This window comes from Peromyscus maniculatus, chromosome 8 (genome assembly GCF_049852395.1).
Source record: "Peromyscus maniculatus bairdii isolate BWxNUB_F1_BW_parent chromosome 8, HU_Pman_BW_mat_3.1, whole genome shotgun sequence".
In the NCBI taxonomy this organism is placed as follows: domain Eukaryota; kingdom Metazoa; phylum Chordata; class Mammalia; order Rodentia; family Cricetidae; genus Peromyscus; species Peromyscus maniculatus.
The window spans coordinates 109708049-109729186 of NC_134859.1; the positions used below are offsets into that span (position 1 = coordinate 109708049).

Here is a 21138-nt window from a genome sequence, read left to right on the forward strand (position 1 = left end):
ACACAGTATAAAGCAGACAGGACTGAGGCCAGTGGCAGCTAGAGGATTCATTTGTGCATTGAGTGGATATGTTGAGGACCCAAAGTATGGAGGTCTCGGGGATAGATACTAGGCACATATATCCTGGCCTTCATAGATCCCAGAAGCTTGTGAATTAAGAGGTTGAGTTTTCCTGCCTTGCCCACAGTCAGGACAAATCTTTGTCACCTGCCAGTCCCACAGCCACTCAGACCCAACCAAGTAAACACAGACTTATATTGCTTACAAACTGTATGGCCGTGGCAGGCTTCTTGCTAACTGTTCTTATAGCTTAAATTAATCCATTTCCACAAATATATACCCTGCCACGTGGCTCACTGGCATCTCTTCATGCTGCTTGTCAGGGTGGTGGATGGCAGTGACTCCTTCTGCCTTCCTGTTCTTTTATTTCTCCTCTCTGTTAGTCCCGCCTATACTTCCTGCCTAGCCACTGGCCAATCAGGTTTTACTTATTGATCAATCAGAGCAATTTGACATACAGACCTTCCCACAGCACAGCCAAGTGCAGACCATCTCAGACACCTGCACTCAGGCCCGTGGTCCTAATCATCCTCTATGCAGACCTGCTGGGTAAAGCCACGAGGAACCCAAGAACGGGCTGCCACAGGACATACAGAACATCCCACAGCAGTTAGCTGTGGCTTTTTAGCATCAGGAGGTTAGAACACATGCTAGGAGGTTGTTGAAGAAAAGCTGAATGGGGATGAAGCTTTATGAGCCTTTCTATAGCTGTCCCTGAGGTTCTCAGATGAGGTTGATGAGGCTCATGTGCCACCAGGGATTTACTATGGTTAAGCAAAGAATTTATCTTTGATGGTTCTTGTTGAAACACAGAATACATTTAGATGAAGTGTTTGAAGCCTGATTTCAGTTTACTGGGTAGTCCTAACAGAACAGCTAACCTGACCATCTGGAAGGCTTCTTCACATTGATATTGCTCCTGAGATGCTGCCAGCACAGATGGCTTTTCTTGTATCTGAGCTCCCAATAAATGGCTGTCCCTATAGGTCTGAGAGTTATGGGTGGGCTCCTGGTGTGGAAGGTCAGAAGGGCCAGGTTTAGCCAGTATACTTGTGCATGTACCTTTGGAAATTGCCAGCTAAGCGCAGAAGAGCATACTCAGTTTCAGGCACCCATAGCTGAGATGAACAGGACTCTGTGGCCTACTGTGTTCTTTTTACACCTCTTGCTTGCCCCAAGGGACATGATCCTGCAACAGCCATTTTCTTCAGGTATGGGGAAGTCTCTCTACTGAGAGGTACCAGCTCCACTTTGCTCTACATATGTCAGCTTAGGCTCTTGAGTTTGATGATGTTGCTGGAAACTCTGGAAGTTGGAACTGGTCTCTGTCAGCTGACACATGGAATGCTGGAACTGAAACCATACAGCTGAGCCTGTGGCCAAGATGGGAATGTAAACTCTGGGATGTGACTTTTCTTAGATCCCTATTAGGTCCAGTTTATTATATAAAAACAAAACAGCAAACCAAAACAATAACAGCAAATTTCTTACTTTGAAATACCTACTGACTCTTGGTAAGTTAAAAAAATTAGTAGCAGACTTGTGCATCTTTGTGTAGATTCTCCCAGTGGTGTCCTCTTTCATAATACCATGCTCCCAGGGCCAAGATATGGGCAGGGCACCATGTTGCTCTAGACCACAGGATTGTTGGCTGTTTCACTGTTTTCCCATATCTAGCTCTGGCTAGCCTGGATCTCACTATATAGCTAGCCCCTGTTGGCTTCACACTTGCAGTGATGCTCCTGCTTCTACCTCCTGAGTGCTGGGATTACAGGTGTGTGCCATCACAGTGCCTGGCTACTATCATCATTGTCTGGTGATAGAGAACATTTTTTTTTTTTTTTAATTATTAGCCAGGCGTGGTGGCGCACACCTTTAATCACAGTACTGGGGAGGCAGAGGCAGGCTGGTCTTTGTGAGTTAGAGGCCAGCCTGGTCTACAAAGCAAGTTTTAGGACAGCTAAGGCTAACTCCTGTCTCAAAAAAAAACTGAAAAAAAAAATTAGTTTGTGTGTGTGTGTATGCATGTCAGTGGTATATGCATGTGAGTGCAGGTGCCCTCAGAGGCCTGTAAAATACATGGGATCCTTGAAGCTGGAGTTATAGGAGGTTGTAAGCTGCCTGATATGGGTGCTAAAAACTGAATTAAGGTCCTTAGGAAGATCAGTAAACATTTGTGACAGCTGAGCCATCTTTTCAGCCTTTTGAACATCTTTTTATATCCTTTTTTATTTCCTTTTCTAAGTTGATAAAATATAGTTAAAATTCATACGTAGGACAGACCTCCAAGAAAAGTATTTTTAAAAATAGTGAGGACTTGGATTTCCCAGCACTTTAAACATACTGTAAAACTATTCTATTCATAAGAGAATGATGTTTTCTAGGAAGCAGGATGTTGTAGAAGAATGTGGGATTGAATTCATGTCAAGGTGTTTGCAGTCTTGGTGAAAGGGCCTTTCACTGGATGGATGGTGTTACTACTCTTGGTCATGGGAAAGAAAACAGAATTGTATCTGTGCCTCACACAGTCAAAACCACCTTGTGATTCCCTAAAAACTTGAATTTGAAAAATATAGCTGGAAAAAAATTTCCAAGAAGTTTTGAAGACATCATTTCTTTAAAATGTTACTTGATTTGGAAATTTTCAAATCTGCACAAAGATGAAGACAAGTGTGATGATCCCTGTCCCATAGCTAGCTGCACAAGTTAAAGTTGCTGTTGGTATTCCATCTGCTCCCTGGTGCCTCCAGATTTCCTAAGCAGGTCTCATACCCTGTCATAATGGGACTGGGAGTGTTTCTAACTGGTTTGGTTTTGTAGCTTTTGTCATTATAACACCTAGGAAAATTAATAGTAGTTCATAAGACAGAAATAAAAGGAAACATGTTGCCTATATATGGAAGAATATATTATGCAAAAAGTTCATAGACAAAATGTAGATATATAGATAAGAATAATAGATTAAATATTGATACATGTATTTCATATGTGGCAGAAAGACCCTTTAAAACGGCCAATAAAAATAAGTGATTTGGGGAAGGGATTCAGGGCAGGCCAACTATATAAATGCTATTCATTGGGGTAAACCAGATACCCTGTAAACTGGTGGCAGGGAGATGCTTATTTATATATGGATCAAAGGAGTTTGTTTTTCAGGTCCTCATTTAGTGCAAAGTACCCTGGTGCTGAGATGTGGGGCAAGGGTTTTCTTTTCTGGAACACAAAGTATGTTGGTGACAGAAACAGGCTAGGACTATCTCATGGAGTAAAAGTGTGTGGTTTCTTTATTTTGGCATTTGCAGTATGGGTTTTACTTGGAAGTGTGTCCAATCTCTTTTCTACATTCTGTAAATTTCTTGGGTTGATGGGTAGTCTTATTCCTGCAGGTGTGTTTGCAGCTACCTTGTTTGCAATGAAGAGAATGGGTAGTTTGGTCCATCTGGCAGAAGAATGAATGGACTACTTTGTATTCATGTTATAGCATTTTGTATGTCTATGGAAGAGCATCTGAAATGCTGCAGGCTGGTTCTGTTGTTGCTGGGCACAGGGTGGGGTCATCTACAAAGGCTACCCCTGCTTCCAGAGGCCTCTTTCCTTCTGGCCCTCTCCCCCTTGTGGCTGTCTTGGGCTGTGTCCTAGTTTTGGCTCTTGTGGGTCCTATGCTATGGAAAAAGACAGGCTTAACTCTGTGTGTTATTTGGGTTCCTCAGCTGGTGGGTGATGGGGTATACCATGAGCAGGGGGAGCGCTGGATGTCAGCACTGTGATCTCGAAACTCTGTTGTCCTAGTGCAGCTATGCCAGTTGCCCCCATTTGTGAAGCCTTCCGTCATGGACTTCTAGGTGAGGAGAGGAAGCTGGATGATTCCTCTCTGATGACAATTGGGCTAGTCACCAGTCTGGTCACAGGAGACAGCCAGTTCAGGCTACTTGTAAGACAAATTGCTAAACAGTCTTATTAATAAAAAACAAAACAACAACAAAAAAAAACACAAAAAACTCAGAGCCAGATATTGGGGTGAAAACTAAGAGATCAGAGAAGCAGAAAGAAGCCAGCGAGGTTTTTACCACTAGGAAATCCTCAGCCAAAGAGAGAGCTGCTTCATCATGCCTATATCCTTTCTTTGCCCTGCCATCTCACTTCCTCTTTCTGCCCAGCTCTATCACTTCCTGTCTGTCTGTACAGACCTCTAGACCTCCATGGTTAACTAGCACTGGGATTAAAGGCATTTGCCACCATACCTGGCTCTGTTCCCAATGTGGCCTTGAACTCACAGAGATCCAGATGAATCTCTGCCTCCCGAATGCTAGCATTAAAGGCGTGTGGTACCACTGCCTGACCTCTGTGTTTAATATAGTGGCTGGCTTTTTCCTCTGATCCTCAGATAAGCTTTATTAGGGACAAATAAAATATCACCACAGCTACTTATCCACTATTGCTAGGAGTCTAAGCTGGGGTCCTACCCATCGACTCCTGGGGGATTCCCCTGTACCAGGCTTCACCTGACTCTGAAATGCACCCCCAGCAGTCTCCCTTAGCACTCTCCCCCTCTGTCCTCCCCCCAACCTGATCACTCATATCCCCATCCCCACTGGCCCTCAGTCCACTCATGAAGTCTCTTCTATTTCCCCTTCCCAGGGAGATTTGAGTGACCCCCCATGAACCCTCCTTGTTACCTAGTCTCTCTGGATCTGAATTGTAGCATAGTTATTCTTTATTTTACAGCTAGTATCCACTTATAAGTGAGTAAATACCATGTTTGTCTTTCTTGGTCTGGGTTACCTCACTCAGGTTTTTTTCTAGTTCCATCCATTTGCCTTCAAATTACCTGGTGTCTTTGTTTTTAGCAGCTGAGTAATACTCCATTGTGTAAATGTACCACATTTTCTTTATCAATTCCTCAGTTGAGGGACTTCTAGGTTGTTTCCAGGTTCTGGCTATTACAAATAAAGCTGCTATGAATATAGTTGAGCAAATGCCCTTGTGGTATGATTGAGCATCCTTTGGGTATGTGCCCAAGAGTGGCATAGCTGGGTCTTGTTGGTCCAGTATCTTAAGCTGTCTTCCATATGTAAGTCACATGTCAACCTGTTGTGTTCCTACCCATGGGTACAGTCATTATTTTCTTATGTCACAAATCAACACAATAGCACTAACAGATGATTAGCATTCACCAGAACTTTAGGCCCAAAGTCCTTCTAGGACTTATCTTTGAGGGTAGTGGGCTTTACTGCTCTGTTTCTCACAAACTGCAGCCTGGGGCTACCCTGGATTGCTCTTCCATAATGAACCTGTGCCTTACGTCATACACTCCCAGATGTCCTCCTGCCTTACACATGTTGTATATCTGGTGTTTACCTGCCCTGTATTCTGAACCCCAGGTACTCACCTATCCTATACCTGGGTACTTCTAGGTGTTCACTCAAGCCCTCTGACTATGCAGCCATTTGAGACTTTGTTCCTTGGGGCATATGTATTTGGGTCCAGTACAGCTATTGCTTCCTTGTGAGCATTTTTGTTTGTTTTGTTGTGGTTGTCCTTTTGTGAGACAAGACTGACCTTAGGGCCTGGAGCATTGCTAGTACAACATATCAGAAAAAAAGCAACATAAGGAAGGCTTTTGGCTTACTGGTTAAGGGAACAGACCATCATGGCAGGGAAAGTGAGACAGTGCGAGCAGCTAGTTGTAGCTACAGAGTGTGAGGAGCTGGTTACACAGCATATGCAGTTAGGAAATAGAGATGGATGCTGATGCTCCACTTTATTGGTCATGGAGAGAAACCATGGAGTGGTGCTGCCCACATCTTTTCCTCTAAGAAGCTTCTCTAGAAACTCTGACCGACTCTCAAGAAGTTATTCTAAGTCCTATCAAGTGACAGTCTAGATTATCCTAGGACCCAAGCTAGGCCAAGATGCTCTACCACCAGTCTTTAAAAGTGCTCTTACCCTTACGTGGATCTCTGGGTTTACACAGGTTGGTTTGTTTTGTTTTTGTTTTCCGAGACAGGGGTTCTCTGTGTAACAGCTCCAGCTCTGGCTGTCCTGGATCTTGCTCTGTAGACCAGGTTGGCCTCAAACTCACAGAGATCCACCTGCCTCTGCCTCCCTGAGTGCTGCAATTAAAGGTGTGCACCACCACGCCTGGCTTACACAGGTTATTTTTAAGAGAGGGGTCTTCAAGCTTCTGTATCCAAGCTAGCTATGGAGAATATTCTTCCTGGTGTCCATCTGGGGAGATGGCCTGGACTTGCTTATGGCCTGGACTTGCATGAAAGGTGGATGAGAGAGTTAGGTGCTGGTGATGCACTTTTGGAAAATAATGTTTTTTTCTTTTTTCATAGTGTGCGTTTTAATAGAGAACTTGTCACTTTCCAGAATGCCTTTTAAAGGTGACACCGTTATCGGTAGGTGCTTTCTTCAATGACACAGATATCATTTTCTTAATACTGTTATTCAAGTTACAAAATAAGAGATGAACTTGTTGGGGTGGGATGAAGGATTATATTTGAAAGGGTCACAGTATTGATATATCTTGTCTTGAAATTGCTGCAAACTCCTGCCACTTCTTCCCTAGGAAGGATAGGGAAGTTCTTCTGGAACCCTTCATTGGCACCCTTAGCTGTAGCTCTGCCTGTCCGCCATTGTACCCAATCCTGAACATTTGTGGTCATTCCTCTCCTGGTACTTATTTATTGCCCAAATGGCTCTTATTGCTGAAACAGGAAGCAGTCTCCCTCAAGCCTGCTCTACCCTAGTCTAAAGGTACTAATTTTGTTTAGCTGAACAGAGTAAACATATCTCCAGTTCATTTATTGAATATAGTTGAGTTGAAGTTGGGTTTATGTTGTCAGGGACCAGGAGAGATTGTCCAAGAGAGAGAGAAAGAAGAAAAGATCACTTGAAACTTTCAACTGTAAACAAAACAAAAAGTTCCCTATCATGATGTGCAAGTCTTTGGTTTATAGGGAATGGCATTTTCTGCACAGTGGTGGTAGCAGCAGGGCATGGGGGTGCTGACTTTTAGCAGCCTGGGGTGGGCTTCCTCCTGGAACTGGGGTCCTTGGACTTTTGTTCAGTCTGAAGAATGTTCACTCTGGAGTTTCTCCAGGATGCAATCTAGAAGTCACCATCTGTCTTCTCTGAGACTAAGCAGAAGATGTTTGTTGTTTTAAATGTCAGCTGAGTACTCCGAGGTAGGTGAGTCATTATCTTTGCTTCTTTGGCAGATGGTTGGCAGTGGCTGATAAATGACACTCTTAGAAGTCTTCACCTTGTTTCAAGCCATTCCAGACAGCAGATCAAGGTATGCTAAGCAAGATTTCTTTCTCCTGTACAGAGAATGACGGTAATGCTATCCATAGTGCCTGTCTCAGTGGCTCTTTGATACACTAACCTCACAATCCACAACACCATCATTGGGCCTACATGATTTACACAGGTAGCCTAGAATGGCCATTGGTAACCGGATATTTTATTTTATTTTATTTTTTAAAGATTTATTTATTTATTATGTATACAGAAGAGGGTGCCAGATCTCATTACAGATGGCTGTGAGCCACCATGTGGTTGCTGGGAATTGAACTCAGGACCTCTGGAAGAGCAGTTGGTGCTCTTAACCTCTGAGCCATCTCTCTAGCCCTGGAAATTTTATTCTTTCTTACTACACTTTATGTCTTTAACAGTCTTTTTCTTTATTTTGATAGTAATAGTATGCTTAGGTTTAGAAAGTATTCACATGAAAATGAGAAAAACACAAACTAGACTCTACTTGGACAATAAGAAGCTAGGGCTTATGTTCATGTTTCGGGGTCAGATGGCCTTGGATTGGCAGAGCTGTGACATGTAACCCATGTTTTGGGCAGTAAGCTGTAATTGCTTACTGCCAGAAGAGGAGTGGAAGCACACTTAAGCTTCTGTGAGCCCTGCCTACCCAGGGCTTCTGTCTGCTTTGTGTCTGTGGAATTCTGGTATAGTCTTCCTGGTTAAATTTGGAGGCCTCATGGTTGATGGCTCAGAATTTTCTTTTAAACTATCCATAATCAAGTCCCACTGGCCATGATCATGATATTCTTTGCTCCTTAATTAGTACATGTAGCATCTCTGTGGTGTACTGAGGGAACTCCCATGCTGATCTTCACCCTGCCCTTCTCAGTTCCTTTCTCCTTGGTTTTGGGGAGGGGTTGAATGGAAGGTTTGAATTGAGTTGGAGTCATCTATTGCAGACTGTAGAGGTGGGGAACCAAGGAGATGCCACACACACCACCACCTCCTGATTGTGTGATACTGCATCATCCTGCCTCCATCAAGGTTACTGGGCTAACATTGATTCCTCACCTTCTCTGTTCTGAATATATTTCTGTTTGAGATGCCAGTGGACCCTCCTATTCTCTAAACCAGATTCTACCAGGGCTGCCTTGAGCCCTTGTCCACAAAAGAATACAACCAATCCCCACATTGCTTCTGCTGGGAAGGGAAAAAATATTTTGTCTTATATTAACTGTTCCTTATGAAGACACATAAAAATTGTATTGTATGGAAGAAATAGAGTTCTCACTTTAGGCTTACTAATGCAGAGAATTTAAAGTGGTTGATACATCTGACAGGTACTGATAAAGTAGACATGTTGGAAAGTCAGAAGATTTATTTGAGAAACCAGAGTGTGGCAATGACATACTTCAATTTGTTTTTAAACATAATCACTGTGCCATACTGCAGTGCCCCATGCCTCTGTGGCTGAGCACTTTTCAGACAGACCCTCTTTTCACTCATGTCCTCTTCTGTTTTAGGAGGCAGCTGTCTCAGCCCTGGCTGCCCTCTGCAGCGAATACTACATGGAGGAGCCTGGGGAGGCAGGCTTTACCAGTGAGAGTGAGTGAGCTGTATGCTGGGCCTAAGGCAGGGATCCACAGTGCAGCCTGGGCTGGGTAATGCCCAGGAAGCAGCCCTGTCTGATCACCTTTCTGGAGTTAAGCTCTTGGAACCCACCCGGCTCATGCCAGGCAGCTGGGCTGTGGGGAGAGGGGTTCTCAGTTACACAGTAGCCTTCACATGGTTCCTCCTGAGCCACTTGGGTTCAGGACACGTCCTTAGATTCATCCAGACAGCATAGCTGCCTAAAGAGCCCTTAATATCTCTGAACAGGGAGCTTCACTGGGACATGACTTCCTAGAAACTCTGTATAAAAATCACTTGTCCATTCCGGGTGGTGGTGGTGGTGTGCACACCTTTAATCCCAACACTCAGGAAGCAGAGGCAGGTGGATCTCTATGAGTTCAAGGCCAGCCTGGTCTACAGAGTGAGTTCCAGGACAGCCAGGACTGTTTCACAGAGAAACCCAGTCTTGGAAAAAAACAGCACACACACTTAAGGAAACCTTAAAACCACCTTATACAATTTTTCTTATATCTTATATATTAGTTTGAAGGTATGTCTGCATCAGAACATTGTCCTGGCTTACCTGATACATTTAACTTGTATTTCTGAGGGGTACCACTAGATATAGGCCACTTCTAAACATTTCTTTCTTTTCAGGGGAGCTGATTCCAGAGTACCTTGCTGAGCTCCAGTGCCCAGAGGAGATGACCCGCTGTGGCTTCTCCTCAGCCTTGGGTGCCCTCCCAGGTTTCCTTCTCAGGGGTCATCTGCAGCAGGTGAGGGTGCCAACAGCACCAAGAGGGGACAGATAGGAAGGGCTGGCAACTAATCTGCCTGCCTCTGGTTAGGAAAGAATTCTCAGCATTAGCACAGGTGGCCATGAAGGCAGGCTGCTGGACCGGCACTCCAGTGGGCTAACTGCTCTTGCAACATACACTTAGAGAGCTGTGTTCAAGTTTGTAGGGTAGGAAGGCACTGTCCGAAGAAGCTGTGGGTGCCTGGGTGAGGAAACAGTAGCCTCTGTGCAGAAGCTAGTGCCTGAATATGTTTTCTCTTCTTGCAGCCATCTCAATTTATTTCTCTAATAAGGCCATGTAGTTAAAATTCCTTATGAAATGTTATGTCCCTTGTGTCCCTTGTGTTGCACTTGTTTGTGGTCATGGTGGGAGGTAGGCTGGGGATGGGTAGAGGCTGCAGACCCATGTCCAGCCTGCTGTCCTATGGGCTTCTTTTCTGCCTGTGCCTCAGAAGACTATATCATGTGTTATTACTATTTTTTAAAAAAGATTTCTTAATATTTTATTTATTTTTGTTTAACATATATTGGTGTTTACCTACATGTGTATCTGTGAGGAGGTGTTGGTTCCCCTGAAGCTGGAGTTACAGACAGTTGTTAGCTGCCCTGTGGGTGCTGGGAATTGAACCTGGGTCCTCTGGAAGAGCAGTCAGTGCTCCCAACTGCTGAGCCATCTCTCCAGCCCCTATATCATATATTATTATTTTGTTTCCTTTTTGGACGCTATTACTCTTATTAAGGCAGTGGCAACCTTAAAAGAGCAAAGTGGTTCCTGCCCTACCCTCTCAGGTTTACCGGGCCTCCTCATCCAGCCCCTGTGATCTTGAAAGGCCTAGAGGTATTTTCTTGGCCGGGAGGTGGTGGCACACACCTTTAATGCTAGGACTTGGGAGGCAGAGGCAGGTGGATCTCTCAGTGAGTTCAAGAGAAACTCTGTCTCTAAAAACAAAACAAGGGGGCTGGAGAGATGGCTCAGTGGTTAAGAACGCTGGTTGCTCTTCCTGAGGTCCTGAGTTCAATTCCCAGCAACCACATGGTGGCTCACAGCCATCTGTAATGAGATCTGGTGCCCTTTTCTGGCATACAGGGATACATGCAGACAGAACACTGTATACATAATAAATAAGTCTAAAAAAAAGATATCCCATTAACACACTTAAAAAAGAAAAACAAAACAAAACAACAACAACAAAAAAAGTATTTTCTCTGCTGGTTGCACTGTTGTAAGCCTTGAGTTGAGAAGCAGTTGATTGAGAGACTTGTTCATTTCTTACATGTAGGTTTTTATCCCAGGTTACCTCTGTCGCTCAGTATCATTTTCTCACACTGTCTCATCTGCTTTGATGTGGCCTGCTCTCTCCCCATTGTCCTTCTTAGCATCCTATATCACTTGTCCTTGCTTAAGCCCTGGGCATACCTCTAGCTTGACTCTGGAGACTTTCCTTTCCCCACTCACCTAGTCCATAAAGCTCATGCACTTTTTCCCTCTGAGTTGAAACACCAGGCTTGGTCCTGCCAACACATCCCCAAGATGCTCTTGCTGTTGTTTGTCCCTGCTGCCTGCCACAAGCTGGGATGCTGTAAGACAAGCTCTCCACATTTGCCTCTATATAAATTGGTTCCCTTTCCTTCTGTTGGATCAGGCAGCTTTTGATGATGTGATGAGTAGGTCTTTTACCCTGAGTATTGCTATCGTAATAACTAAACTCACCCAGGGGTTTATCTACCTGAAATGTGGATAAACATGAAAGATTTTAGAACTGAACTATCAGTTCAAGAAGTAATAACCCTGGGCCTACAAGGTGGTTCAGTGAATAAAATCACTTGCTGGGCAAGACTGGTGACCCAAGTTTGATCCCTAAAACCTGCATAAAGGTAGAGAGAACCAACTCGACAAAGTTATCCTCTAACCTCCACATACAGGCTGTAGCACATAGGATTCTGTACACGTGTACACACACACACACACACACACACACACACACACACACACACGGGAGAAAACATGTAAGTATTACTGCTCATTTCTTGCTGGGAGCCAGAATGTCAACTATGCCCTGTCCAAGATGGGAACAATAGACATGAATATCTTATAGGGATGAGTCCAGATCCATAGCAGTTGCTAGAGTTTGGGTACAGCAGAGGGGAGGCTGTGGGATGATCCCTTTTTGTAAGTTCTTCCAGAAGCTGAATCAGGGCCTGCTGTCTTAAGTGGGAGGTGGCTCCTATGAACTGCCTAGCAAGCCCCACCCATGGCTGCTGTGCCCTGTGGCTCCAGAGCCACATCTCTGTCTGAAACAGAAGTATGTTGACAGCCACATCTGGTGGTACACACACAGCACAGGATGGTGAGACAGGAGGTTTCTTAAGCTCAAGGCCAGACGGGGCTACTTACTGAGACTGTCTAAAAAATGTGTTTGCTTTGTAGCTGATAATTTTTTGGGGACTTCTTTGCCCTCAGGTTCTTGCAGGTCTGAGAACAGTCACCTGTACTTCTCCCAAGGATGTGAGCTTTGCTGAAGCCAGGAGAGACAGTTTGAAGGCAATCTCACGGTGAGCCTCTGGCCTGGCAGGCGGGCATCAACAGGCACCACAAGGATTATCTGTCATGCTAGCACAGAGCAGAAATGTGTAGAGGTGTTCTGTTATTTCTTGTTCTCTAATTTCTTCCCTTTTAGAGCATTGTCAGGGAACATTTGCATCTTCACCTGAAAACCACCTCAGAAACTGAGGGACAGTGGTATGAGGCTAGCCCTGGCAACATTGAGGCCTTATCTCAAACCAAACACAAACAAAGCAGTGCATCGTGCTGGCTTTGGGAATAGCACAGTGGCAGAGTGCTTTTATAGTATGCACAAGGCTGTGGGTTCTATCCCTAATACTGCTAAATAAATAAATGAAATGGATGAAGAATTGGGGATTGTGCCTCATCTTGAGGCTGGCAAAAGGAGCAATGCCTGACTCTTGTGTCTTAATCACTTCTGTCTGTAGATGCAGTATGTAGGGCTATGTTTGCCCCTCTAGCTCCTCGTGGTTCTGTACACCCATTCAGTCCTGACTTCTTGCAGCAGCATTAGCCTTTTTATCAGGGTGGAAGACAGAAAGAGGCAGCTACTTTGCAGACTGTGGGGGCAGTGAAGGTGACTTCACAGGGAGCATCATTCTGCACCTGCAGTGGGAAGGGTGCCCTGGGCCCCTAAGCCATGCTGGATATTCCCCACAGCAAGACACTTCAGGCCATTGTAATGTGAAAGATGAGCTCACAGACACGCATATTTTAATTTCAGGATTTGCCAGACGGTTGGTGTGAAAGCAGAGGGACCTCCAGATGAAGTCATGTGCAAAGAGAACATTTCTGAGGTTTATACTGCATTGCTGGATTGCATGAATGATTATACCACCGACAGCAGAGGGGATGTGGGAGCCTGGTAAGGACAGTGTTTGAAGTGTGACTTCCTTGCTGTCTTGTGAATGTCCTGAGATAGGGAAGGGCACGGCATCCCAGGTACCCAGGACTTCAAACAACGGGCATTAAGTCATGGTAGAAACTCTCACAAGAGTGGTCTGCACCGATGTCTCAGGTGAGCAGCAATGAACTTGTGCTTTCCATAGTCCTTTGAGGCTGCCCGATTGTCTTCCCTTCCTCCTCCTGTAGGGCAAGTTTCTTGCCCAGGTTACAGAAACACCTTGTGAGGGGGAGAACAAGGCTGCTGCTGCTGTTGTCTGAGTCAGCAGCTCTGCCAAGTGCTTTACACTCCCTCCTGCAGGCTATAGGTAATGTTGTTAAGAGTTCAGAAAGAGCTTGTAGAAGATGCTGTCTTTTTTTTTTTTTTTTTTGGTTTTTTGAGACAGGGTTTCACTGTGTAGCTTTGGTGCCTCTCCTGGGTCTCATTCTGTAGAGTAGACCAACCAGGCTGGCCTCGAACTCACAGAGATCTGCCTGGCTCTGCCTCCTGAGTGCTGGAATTAAAGGCATGCACCACCACTGCCTGGCTGAAGATGCTGTCTTGATTGTGATCGAAACGTGGAGACAGCATGTTATCCCTTGTATCAGACTTTATTTTTTAAAGATTTATTTTTTTATATATACAATATTCTATCTGAATGTATGCCTGCACATCAGAAGAGGGCACCGGATCTCATTAGGTGGTTGTGAGCCACCATGTGGTTGCTGGGAATTGAACTCAGGACCTCTGGAAGAGCAGTCAGTGCTCTTAACCTCTGAGCCATCTCTCCCAGACTTTATTTTTTACCATGTTCTTCTTGCCTCTTCATTTTCCTTTCCTCTCTTTCTGGGTGCTCAGCCAGTTATTTCTTCTCACATCCCATTGCCTAGCTGGTTACCCCACTTTACAGATCATTTTGGAGGTCCCCCATGTCCTCACATTCCAAAAACTCTAAGCATTTGTCACATGGCAAACAGATCCTGAAGGTTTCTTTATTTTGTACAACTTTTGTTGTTGTTCTTTGGCTGTATAAATGCTGTTTGTCTATGCTCTGCTCACTGACTATTTTTTTCTACTATTAAGCTTATCTAATAGTTTGAATTTTGTGTTACATTGATCATTAATTTGAATTTGCACTGTGTCTTTCCAGTTTGTATTTTCTGGCATTTCCTATATTCTCCTTCATTGTAAATATATCTTCTTCCCTAGGACAACTTCAGGTCCATCAGCTCTTATGGATTGAGTTATCTGAATGTACCTGTGTAGATACAGGAAGGGCTTTCAGGTGGCTAACCTCATTCTTATAGAGCCTGGAGAAATGGAGGCCATTTCCCACATTGTCAAGATCTCCCTCTGGCACAGCTGAAGGGTGGCTCCCCAGCTATAAGGCATCCCCACCTGGGTGCTTTTTTGTAGTGTCTCTTAGCAAGATGTCCATGAGAACTAGCTCCTTTGGTCTGACCTCAAGGGTTCTTCATTGACAGTGGCCATCTTGTCTTGCCAGAGATTTCTTGAGCCTGGTTATCTCTCTCCTTGAGAAGGATCTGTCTTCTTGGTTGAGGCATGTCATGTGGGCTGGAGTGCCTTGGACATGTTTTGTTGTGCAGACTCTTCTAGAATGTGCTACAGGCTTGATAGCAGGCAGTGGCATAAGCTGGCATTGTGAACCATGGGGCTGGTGACTTGGGTCTGTGATAGATATTGACAGGTCCTAGGCTTTTACTCTGAGGCCCCTGAATTCCCAAGAGACTTGGTTGAGCTGAATTCCTTCTTACAGTTCAAGACAGAAAAATGGTGAGTGTTGTGTGTCTTTTCTATGGAAGATGTGAACAGATCTCTGTTTACCCAGAATAGGTCACTGAAGACAGATCAAAGGACAATTCCACCCAAGTCTAGCTTAGTGAACCAGTGGGTCTAAAAGTTACTTACTGGAGTTACTTATGTGGGTGACTCAAAGGCAGCTATATCGCTGAAAGGCACTCCCCAGCAGGGGAGACAGCTCACAAAAACTACATCTCGAGACTTCTCTACTTGTAGGCAGCTTGCCAGCTGAAGGTTTTCCTCTCCCTGGCAGTTTTTACTGCTTTCATGACCTTGGGGAGGAAGCTTTGTGGACCTTGCAACATTCTGAGCTTACTCAGTTTCTTTAGCTTCCTGAATCTCATGAGCCTCCCCCTCCCCCCAAACAGTTTCAGTCTGGAGTAAATAGTTTACAACAGTGTGTGTCTTTGCTGTCTGCCTGGCACGGAGACACCCCTCAGAGCAGAGCAGAAAGGACTGGTGCTGGGGCCTCTTCCTCAGACCTGGTCCTTGGGAACCCTACCCTCTGTGGTATTTCTTGTCTTAGCTCACTCTGCAAAGGGGGGTCTCCAGGATTCTGCTCCTGGGGGATCAGTGTAGAATTACCTGTAGTGAATGGTACAATTCCAGACATTCTTCTTAAAAATTTTTTCTTTATTACATCATCTCTCCGCTTTCTTTCCTCTCTCCATACTCCCATATACTCCTCTTTTTGTTCTTTCAAATTCATGGCCTCCTTTTTCATTAATTATTGTTATGTGCTATGTGTGTGTGTGTATTTCTCTCACTCTACAAATTCCTTTGTAGTTCTTTGTGTAGGGTTGAGGCTTTGTCCACCTCAATCCATGTTACCAAGTCTATTGTCTTTGTTCAGCTCAGCTTTAGGCAGTAATGTTGGTGACACTTTATTGATATGTCTTCCTGGGAGACATAATCTTATAGCAAACTCTGGTTTTCACAATCTTTCTGCCTCCTCTTCTACAGTGATCCCTGAGGCTTAGCTGCTTGTACAACCAGCATGGCACAATAACCCTGTGGTAGATAGTGACACATACACCTTGACACTCTTTTTTTTTTTTTTAATTGATCAGTATCTAAAACTTTCTCAGAGATTACAATTCTTTTTGAAATTCTGCCTTTTAAATTTACTGTTCTCTATTTTCTTCATATTTTTCAGATATAGTTATTGTAAAGACTATATATTTTGGTCAGTCTATTTTTGTTGCTTCTGCTATTTTGGTATTTGTTATGTTTTATTTACCATAGTTTTCAACTGAATTTCCTAAGTTGTAGTTAAATTGCAGGGCTTTGTGTTACATAGTTTTCTTTTAGCAGGTGGTGCTACTGGCCAGCCAAATACCACTGAAAGCTACTATGTTTTCTCCTCCAGGTCACTGAGAATGGAAGGGCTTTACAGAGAAGGTGGTCTGTATAGACCTGGTGGTATGGATTGGGCTCTGTGACAATGGTTTCATTCAATTGCCCTTGTTCCCAGGATTAAGCTCAGCACTACTGAGCATATCTGGGGTGTAATTTTTATTTTATTTTTATTTTTTTTTTTACCCAGGGGCTTTGTCACGAGGCCTTCTGAGGACCCAGTTCTTTCTCCTGTTCATGTGCTTGGCAAGCACAGCTTCTCCTTGTAGCTGGTTTCTGCTGTGTTGTTTGGAGCCTCATCCTGTACATCACAGCTTAAGAGGTGGCAGGCAATATGAAAGAAATCTACAGATTACTCCTACAGAATGTCTGTGTGTGCTTTCTAATTGTGTATCCGTAGACCTAGGTGCTTTTCACTTTCCTGTGTCCCCTGGCATACTTCACAGATATGCACCTGTGTCCTTCAGCACACTTAGTTGTCTATCACCCCCTTTGCCCCATGGTACTTTTTGCAGATCTCCCCCATTCCCTCTTTGCAGATGTGTACCCCATTTCTCTCCAGCATGCTTTGCAGATCTCCTTCCCTATACCCCCTGGTATTCATTGCAGATGTGCCCCCATGTCCCTGTGCACACTGCAGATCTGCCCCACCTTCCCCAATCTTGCTTTGTGTCCATTGATCCTCATCTGACTTTGAAGAGTCCCCTGGAACCCTGGCCATCACTGCTATCTGTTAGCTCTCCCAAGAAGGGCCTGTGGGCCTCACAGTGGGAACCTGGTACAAGCCCCATAGACGGTTTAATTAAGGCAGAGATGACCCCAGGCCTGAGGGTTTGTATCTTACTTTTCCTGACTGGCTGAATGCACCTGTATCCCAGTTTAAATGACTGCTTTTGTTCTGGAATTAGATCATTTTTTTCTTCTTTTTTTGTGAATTAATGACAGACAGCTCTATTTAGCAAGAAAGTAAGTCTAGAATGGATATGAATGTTGGTTGCTCTCTGTTTGGTGAGAACCAGAAGTGCCAGCCTTGTGCAGAGAGACACTACAGGGGGCCGCTTCACATGGGAGGAGGCTGTGGGAAGTACCTGTTCGATAGTGTGTGCACATGTCTTAGGCTTTGCTGAGACTTGTCCAGTCTGTCTTCAGATGAATCCTTTTGCTCGACATTATGAGAGACAGCACGTCCCTTGTCCTCCAGTCAAGGGATTTAAGTAAAGACTGCCAGCTGCCGGCATTGGATTTCTCTGATGGTTTACACTGAAGAGGAATTTCTGTAATCTCTGAAACTTTCCCTATGTTCGGGCCTTCTGGAACCAAGCTTGTATGTGGGCACTGAGTGTCTCAAGACTTTCCCCGCCCCCCTCATTGGCTGCTTGTAGAGTCTTTTTTTTTTTTTTTTTTTGGTTTTTTGAGACAGGGTTTCTCTGTGTAGCTTTGTGCCTTTCCTGGAACTCGCTCTGTAGACCAGGCTGGCCTCGAACTCACAGAGATCTGCCTGGCTCTGCCTCCCAAGTGCTGGGATTAAAGGCGTGTGCCACCACCGCCTGGCTCTAGAGTCTATTTTTACAGGACCCAGTGGATGTGGTTGGTGGAACCAGGGCTTGGAATCCCTGTCCTCAATTGACCTTCTGATGTCTCCTTATCCACAGGGTCCGTGAAGCTGCCATGACCAGCCTGATGGACTTGACCCTTCTGCTGGCCCGGACAGAGCCAATGCTGATTGAGGCCCACATGTGAGTATCTGAGGCCAGCTGCACCTGCCCTGGTGCCTCCATACCTTCTCAGACTAGCTACTCTGACCTCGATCCTGACCCTCCACAGTTGATGGAACATGGCCAGGGTCCTCCTCCTGTTCCATGTCCCCATAACAGGCTTCATAGCATACCTATTCCCCCAACCCTATACTAGGACCTCCTTTGATCTGGCTGTGGTGGCCTCTGAACTTGGGGTTCTGTAGCTGAAGTTCCTGTCAGGATGGGCTGCCAGCATTTGATCCAGCCCCCATGAGTCTCAACCTCTTCTGCCATACTGCTGAGGCCCAAAGACTGCTGTCTTATGAGTGTGCCATTCTTTTTCAACCTCAGTTCTCATCCTCGTTCTTCTACTGACCTGCAATACTGTTGGGTTTCACTCCTTCACCCCCAAGAGTGCATCAGCATTCACAGCACCTGTTATGTGGCTCCTGAGACATTGGGATGCCTCGAGTACAGTCCTACCCAACCTGTGTTGGTTAGTTTTTTTTTTCAGCTTGGTACAAGCTGAATTATTTGCATAGAAGGACTCAATTGAAAAAATATGTCCATAAGATTGGCCTATAGGCATTTTATTGATTAATGATTTATATGGTAGGTCCCAGGTCACTGTGGGCAGTACCACTTCTGGGAAAGTAGACCTGAGTTGGATAAGAAAGGCTGAGCAAGCCATGCAAGCTAGTAAGCAGCATTCCTCCATGGCCTCTGCTTCTGCCTCCAGCCTTGAGTTCTTGTCCTTCCTTCCTTTAGTGATGGAATATAACCTGAGAACTATAAGCTGAAATAAACCCTTTTCTACCCGAATTGCTTTTGGTCATGTGTTTTATCACAGCAGTAAAAACCCTAACTAAGCCATCCTGACGTGGCTTCAGCAGCCACTGACCGTAAGGTGCCTACACATCCCCAGGCTGGCCTCAGACACGTGCCTCTGTTTACAGCTGTGAACGTGTCATGTGTTGCGTTGCCCAGCAGGCAAGTGAGAAGATTGATCGGTTCCGTGCTCATGCTGCCCGGGTGTTCCTGACTCTCTTGCACTTCGACAGTCCTCCCATTCCCCATGTTCCCCACCGCAGAGAACTGGAAAGTCTGTTTCCCAGGTACTGTCATGTCTGGGTCCCCTTGCAGCCCAGCCCTCTAAGCATGGCTTTGAGGAAATCTCTCTTTCAGGTCTGATGTCGCCTCTGTGAACTGGAATGCACCCTCCCAGGCCTTCCCTCTCATCACCCAGCTCTTGGGACTGCCCACCTACAGATACCATGTCCTGCTGGGGCTGGCTGTATCTGTTGGTGGCTTGACAGAGTCTACGGTGAGGAGGCATCTGGCTGTGTAGAGCAGGGGATACTGGGGAGTCCTCTCAGAGGGTTCTCTCCCAGATGTGAGCACTTCATATGCTCACTGTCCTTCATATGGTCACAGCCAAGCACCTGTAGGACCTTCTGTCTTTGTAGTTTGCAGTTGTTTCCGTTTGGCCCCAGGCATTTACTGTCATTGAAGGAGCCTTGGGGAGCCAAGGGAGAAGCTAGCCATGCAGTGCCACAATCCTGCTTTTCGGGTCACAGGTCAGGCATTCTACACAGAGCCTCTTTGAGTACATGAAGGGGATTCAGAAGGATGCTCAGGCCCTGGTGAGCTTCAGCGGAACCCTCCTGAAGGTCTTCGAGGACAACCTCCTGAATGACAGGTGAGTGGTGTCTTGAGGCTGGGAGGTCATGGTGCCTGTGCCCCATCCTATTTCCACAGAGCCCAGGTTTCCCTGAGACACACTGTCACAGTTAGTAGGTGAGGAGCAGGGCACATACCCTATTGGCTCCCAGATTCTGGCCCCTACACTTATCTTCAATGAACCCCAGCATTCATCTCCTCTGGGCCTCACTGGTTCCTGGCACTCATCTCCTGCAGTCCCTCTCTCCATTGATGGATTCAGGGCAGGAAATGCTCTCTCTCTCTCTCTCTCTCTCTCTCTCTCTCTCTCTCTCTCTCTCTCTCTCTCTCTCTGTGTGTGTGTGTGTGTGTGTGTGTGTGTGTGTGTGTGTAGATGCAGAATACCATGAGAAGTGGAATGAGGTTCTAGTCTGTAGGAATAGTCCCTGTCTTTTCTTGTCTACAGTAGCCTCATTGAGAATCTAAGAAACTTGAAAGGCAACACATGAAGTATATAGGGTGGTACCTTTGGATGTGTATACCATGAAGCCTTTCCCGTTCACCAAAGTTTCCTCCTGCCCCTCAGAGCCCTCCCAACTGTCCACTTGGGCAGCCACTGATCTGCTATCACCCAAGTCGAGCGCATTTTGTAGAATTCCATTTAAACAGGCAGGCAGTGTGGTCACCCCGTCTGTCTGTCTGTCCCTCTTGTTGCCCAGTCAGGGCCTGTTGTGGGCAGGAACTGAGTCATTTATTTGAGCATTTAATGTTCCAGGCCTTACAGACAGCTACAATGGACATGCAGGAATAGTCTCTGTGGACACACACATTGAATAATGGACAGCTGGGTCATGTGCATTGCCTGTTAACTTCTGTAAAGCTGCTGGCTCTATCTGTCCCATGTCTTCCCAGGTGTGGTCAGGGTCTAGGTGGCTATTCTGTGGGACACTTAGTTGCTCTCCTAGTGTCTGAGATGTCTGTTCATTGACACGGCTTGTTTAGTTGGACTTTCCTTCTCACTGGTGTGTTTTGATGCCTTCACTGTACTGGGCAAGTCCTTGTTAAATCAATGAGTTTGTGTTGTTGCTGAGAACTCTTTGCCTAATTTGGAGGCCCTAGAGAGCTCCTCTCTTTCAGAAGTTTCAGAGCTTCTAGAAGGTTCTAGCTTCAGCCATATGGTCTGTTTTGAGGTAGTTTTGTGTGTGCTCAGTTTAATTCTGCAAACTGTTGTCCAGTTCTGCTGGACTGTTCAGTGCACTAGTTTTGCACCTTGTCAAAACCATCAAGTGTTCAGGTGAATGTTGGACTCTACCAGGCCATCTACACATCTTTACGTCAGGAACCCTGTTCTTACCTTTGCTTTAGGTAATTTCTGAAAGAAGCCACATTG

General features: G+C 45.4%; 1 protein-coding gene across 1 annotated transcript in view; it reads left to right on the top strand.

Moving 5' to 3' along the window:
- Positions 1-21138, top strand: part of Tbcd (tubulin folding cofactor D) — a 167564-nt gene that overhangs the window by 134490 nt on the left and 11936 nt on the right. Inside the window, exons 24-33 of the mRNA XM_006987624.4 lie at positions 6402-6464; positions 7287-7363; positions 8847-8928; positions 9592-9710; positions 12192-12283; positions 13018-13158; positions 18006-18089; positions 19046-19204; positions 19275-19413; positions 19667-19788. Of these exons, the coding sequence (XP_006987686.1) occupies positions 6402-6464; positions 7287-7363; positions 8847-8928; positions 9592-9710; positions 12192-12283; positions 13018-13158; positions 18006-18089; positions 19046-19204; positions 19275-19413; positions 19667-19788 (1078 nt within the window). The remainder of the gene's footprint in view (positions 1-6401; positions 6465-7286; positions 7364-8846; positions 8929-9591; positions 9711-12191; positions 12284-13017; positions 13159-18005; positions 18090-19045; positions 19205-19274; positions 19414-19666; positions 19789-21138) is intronic.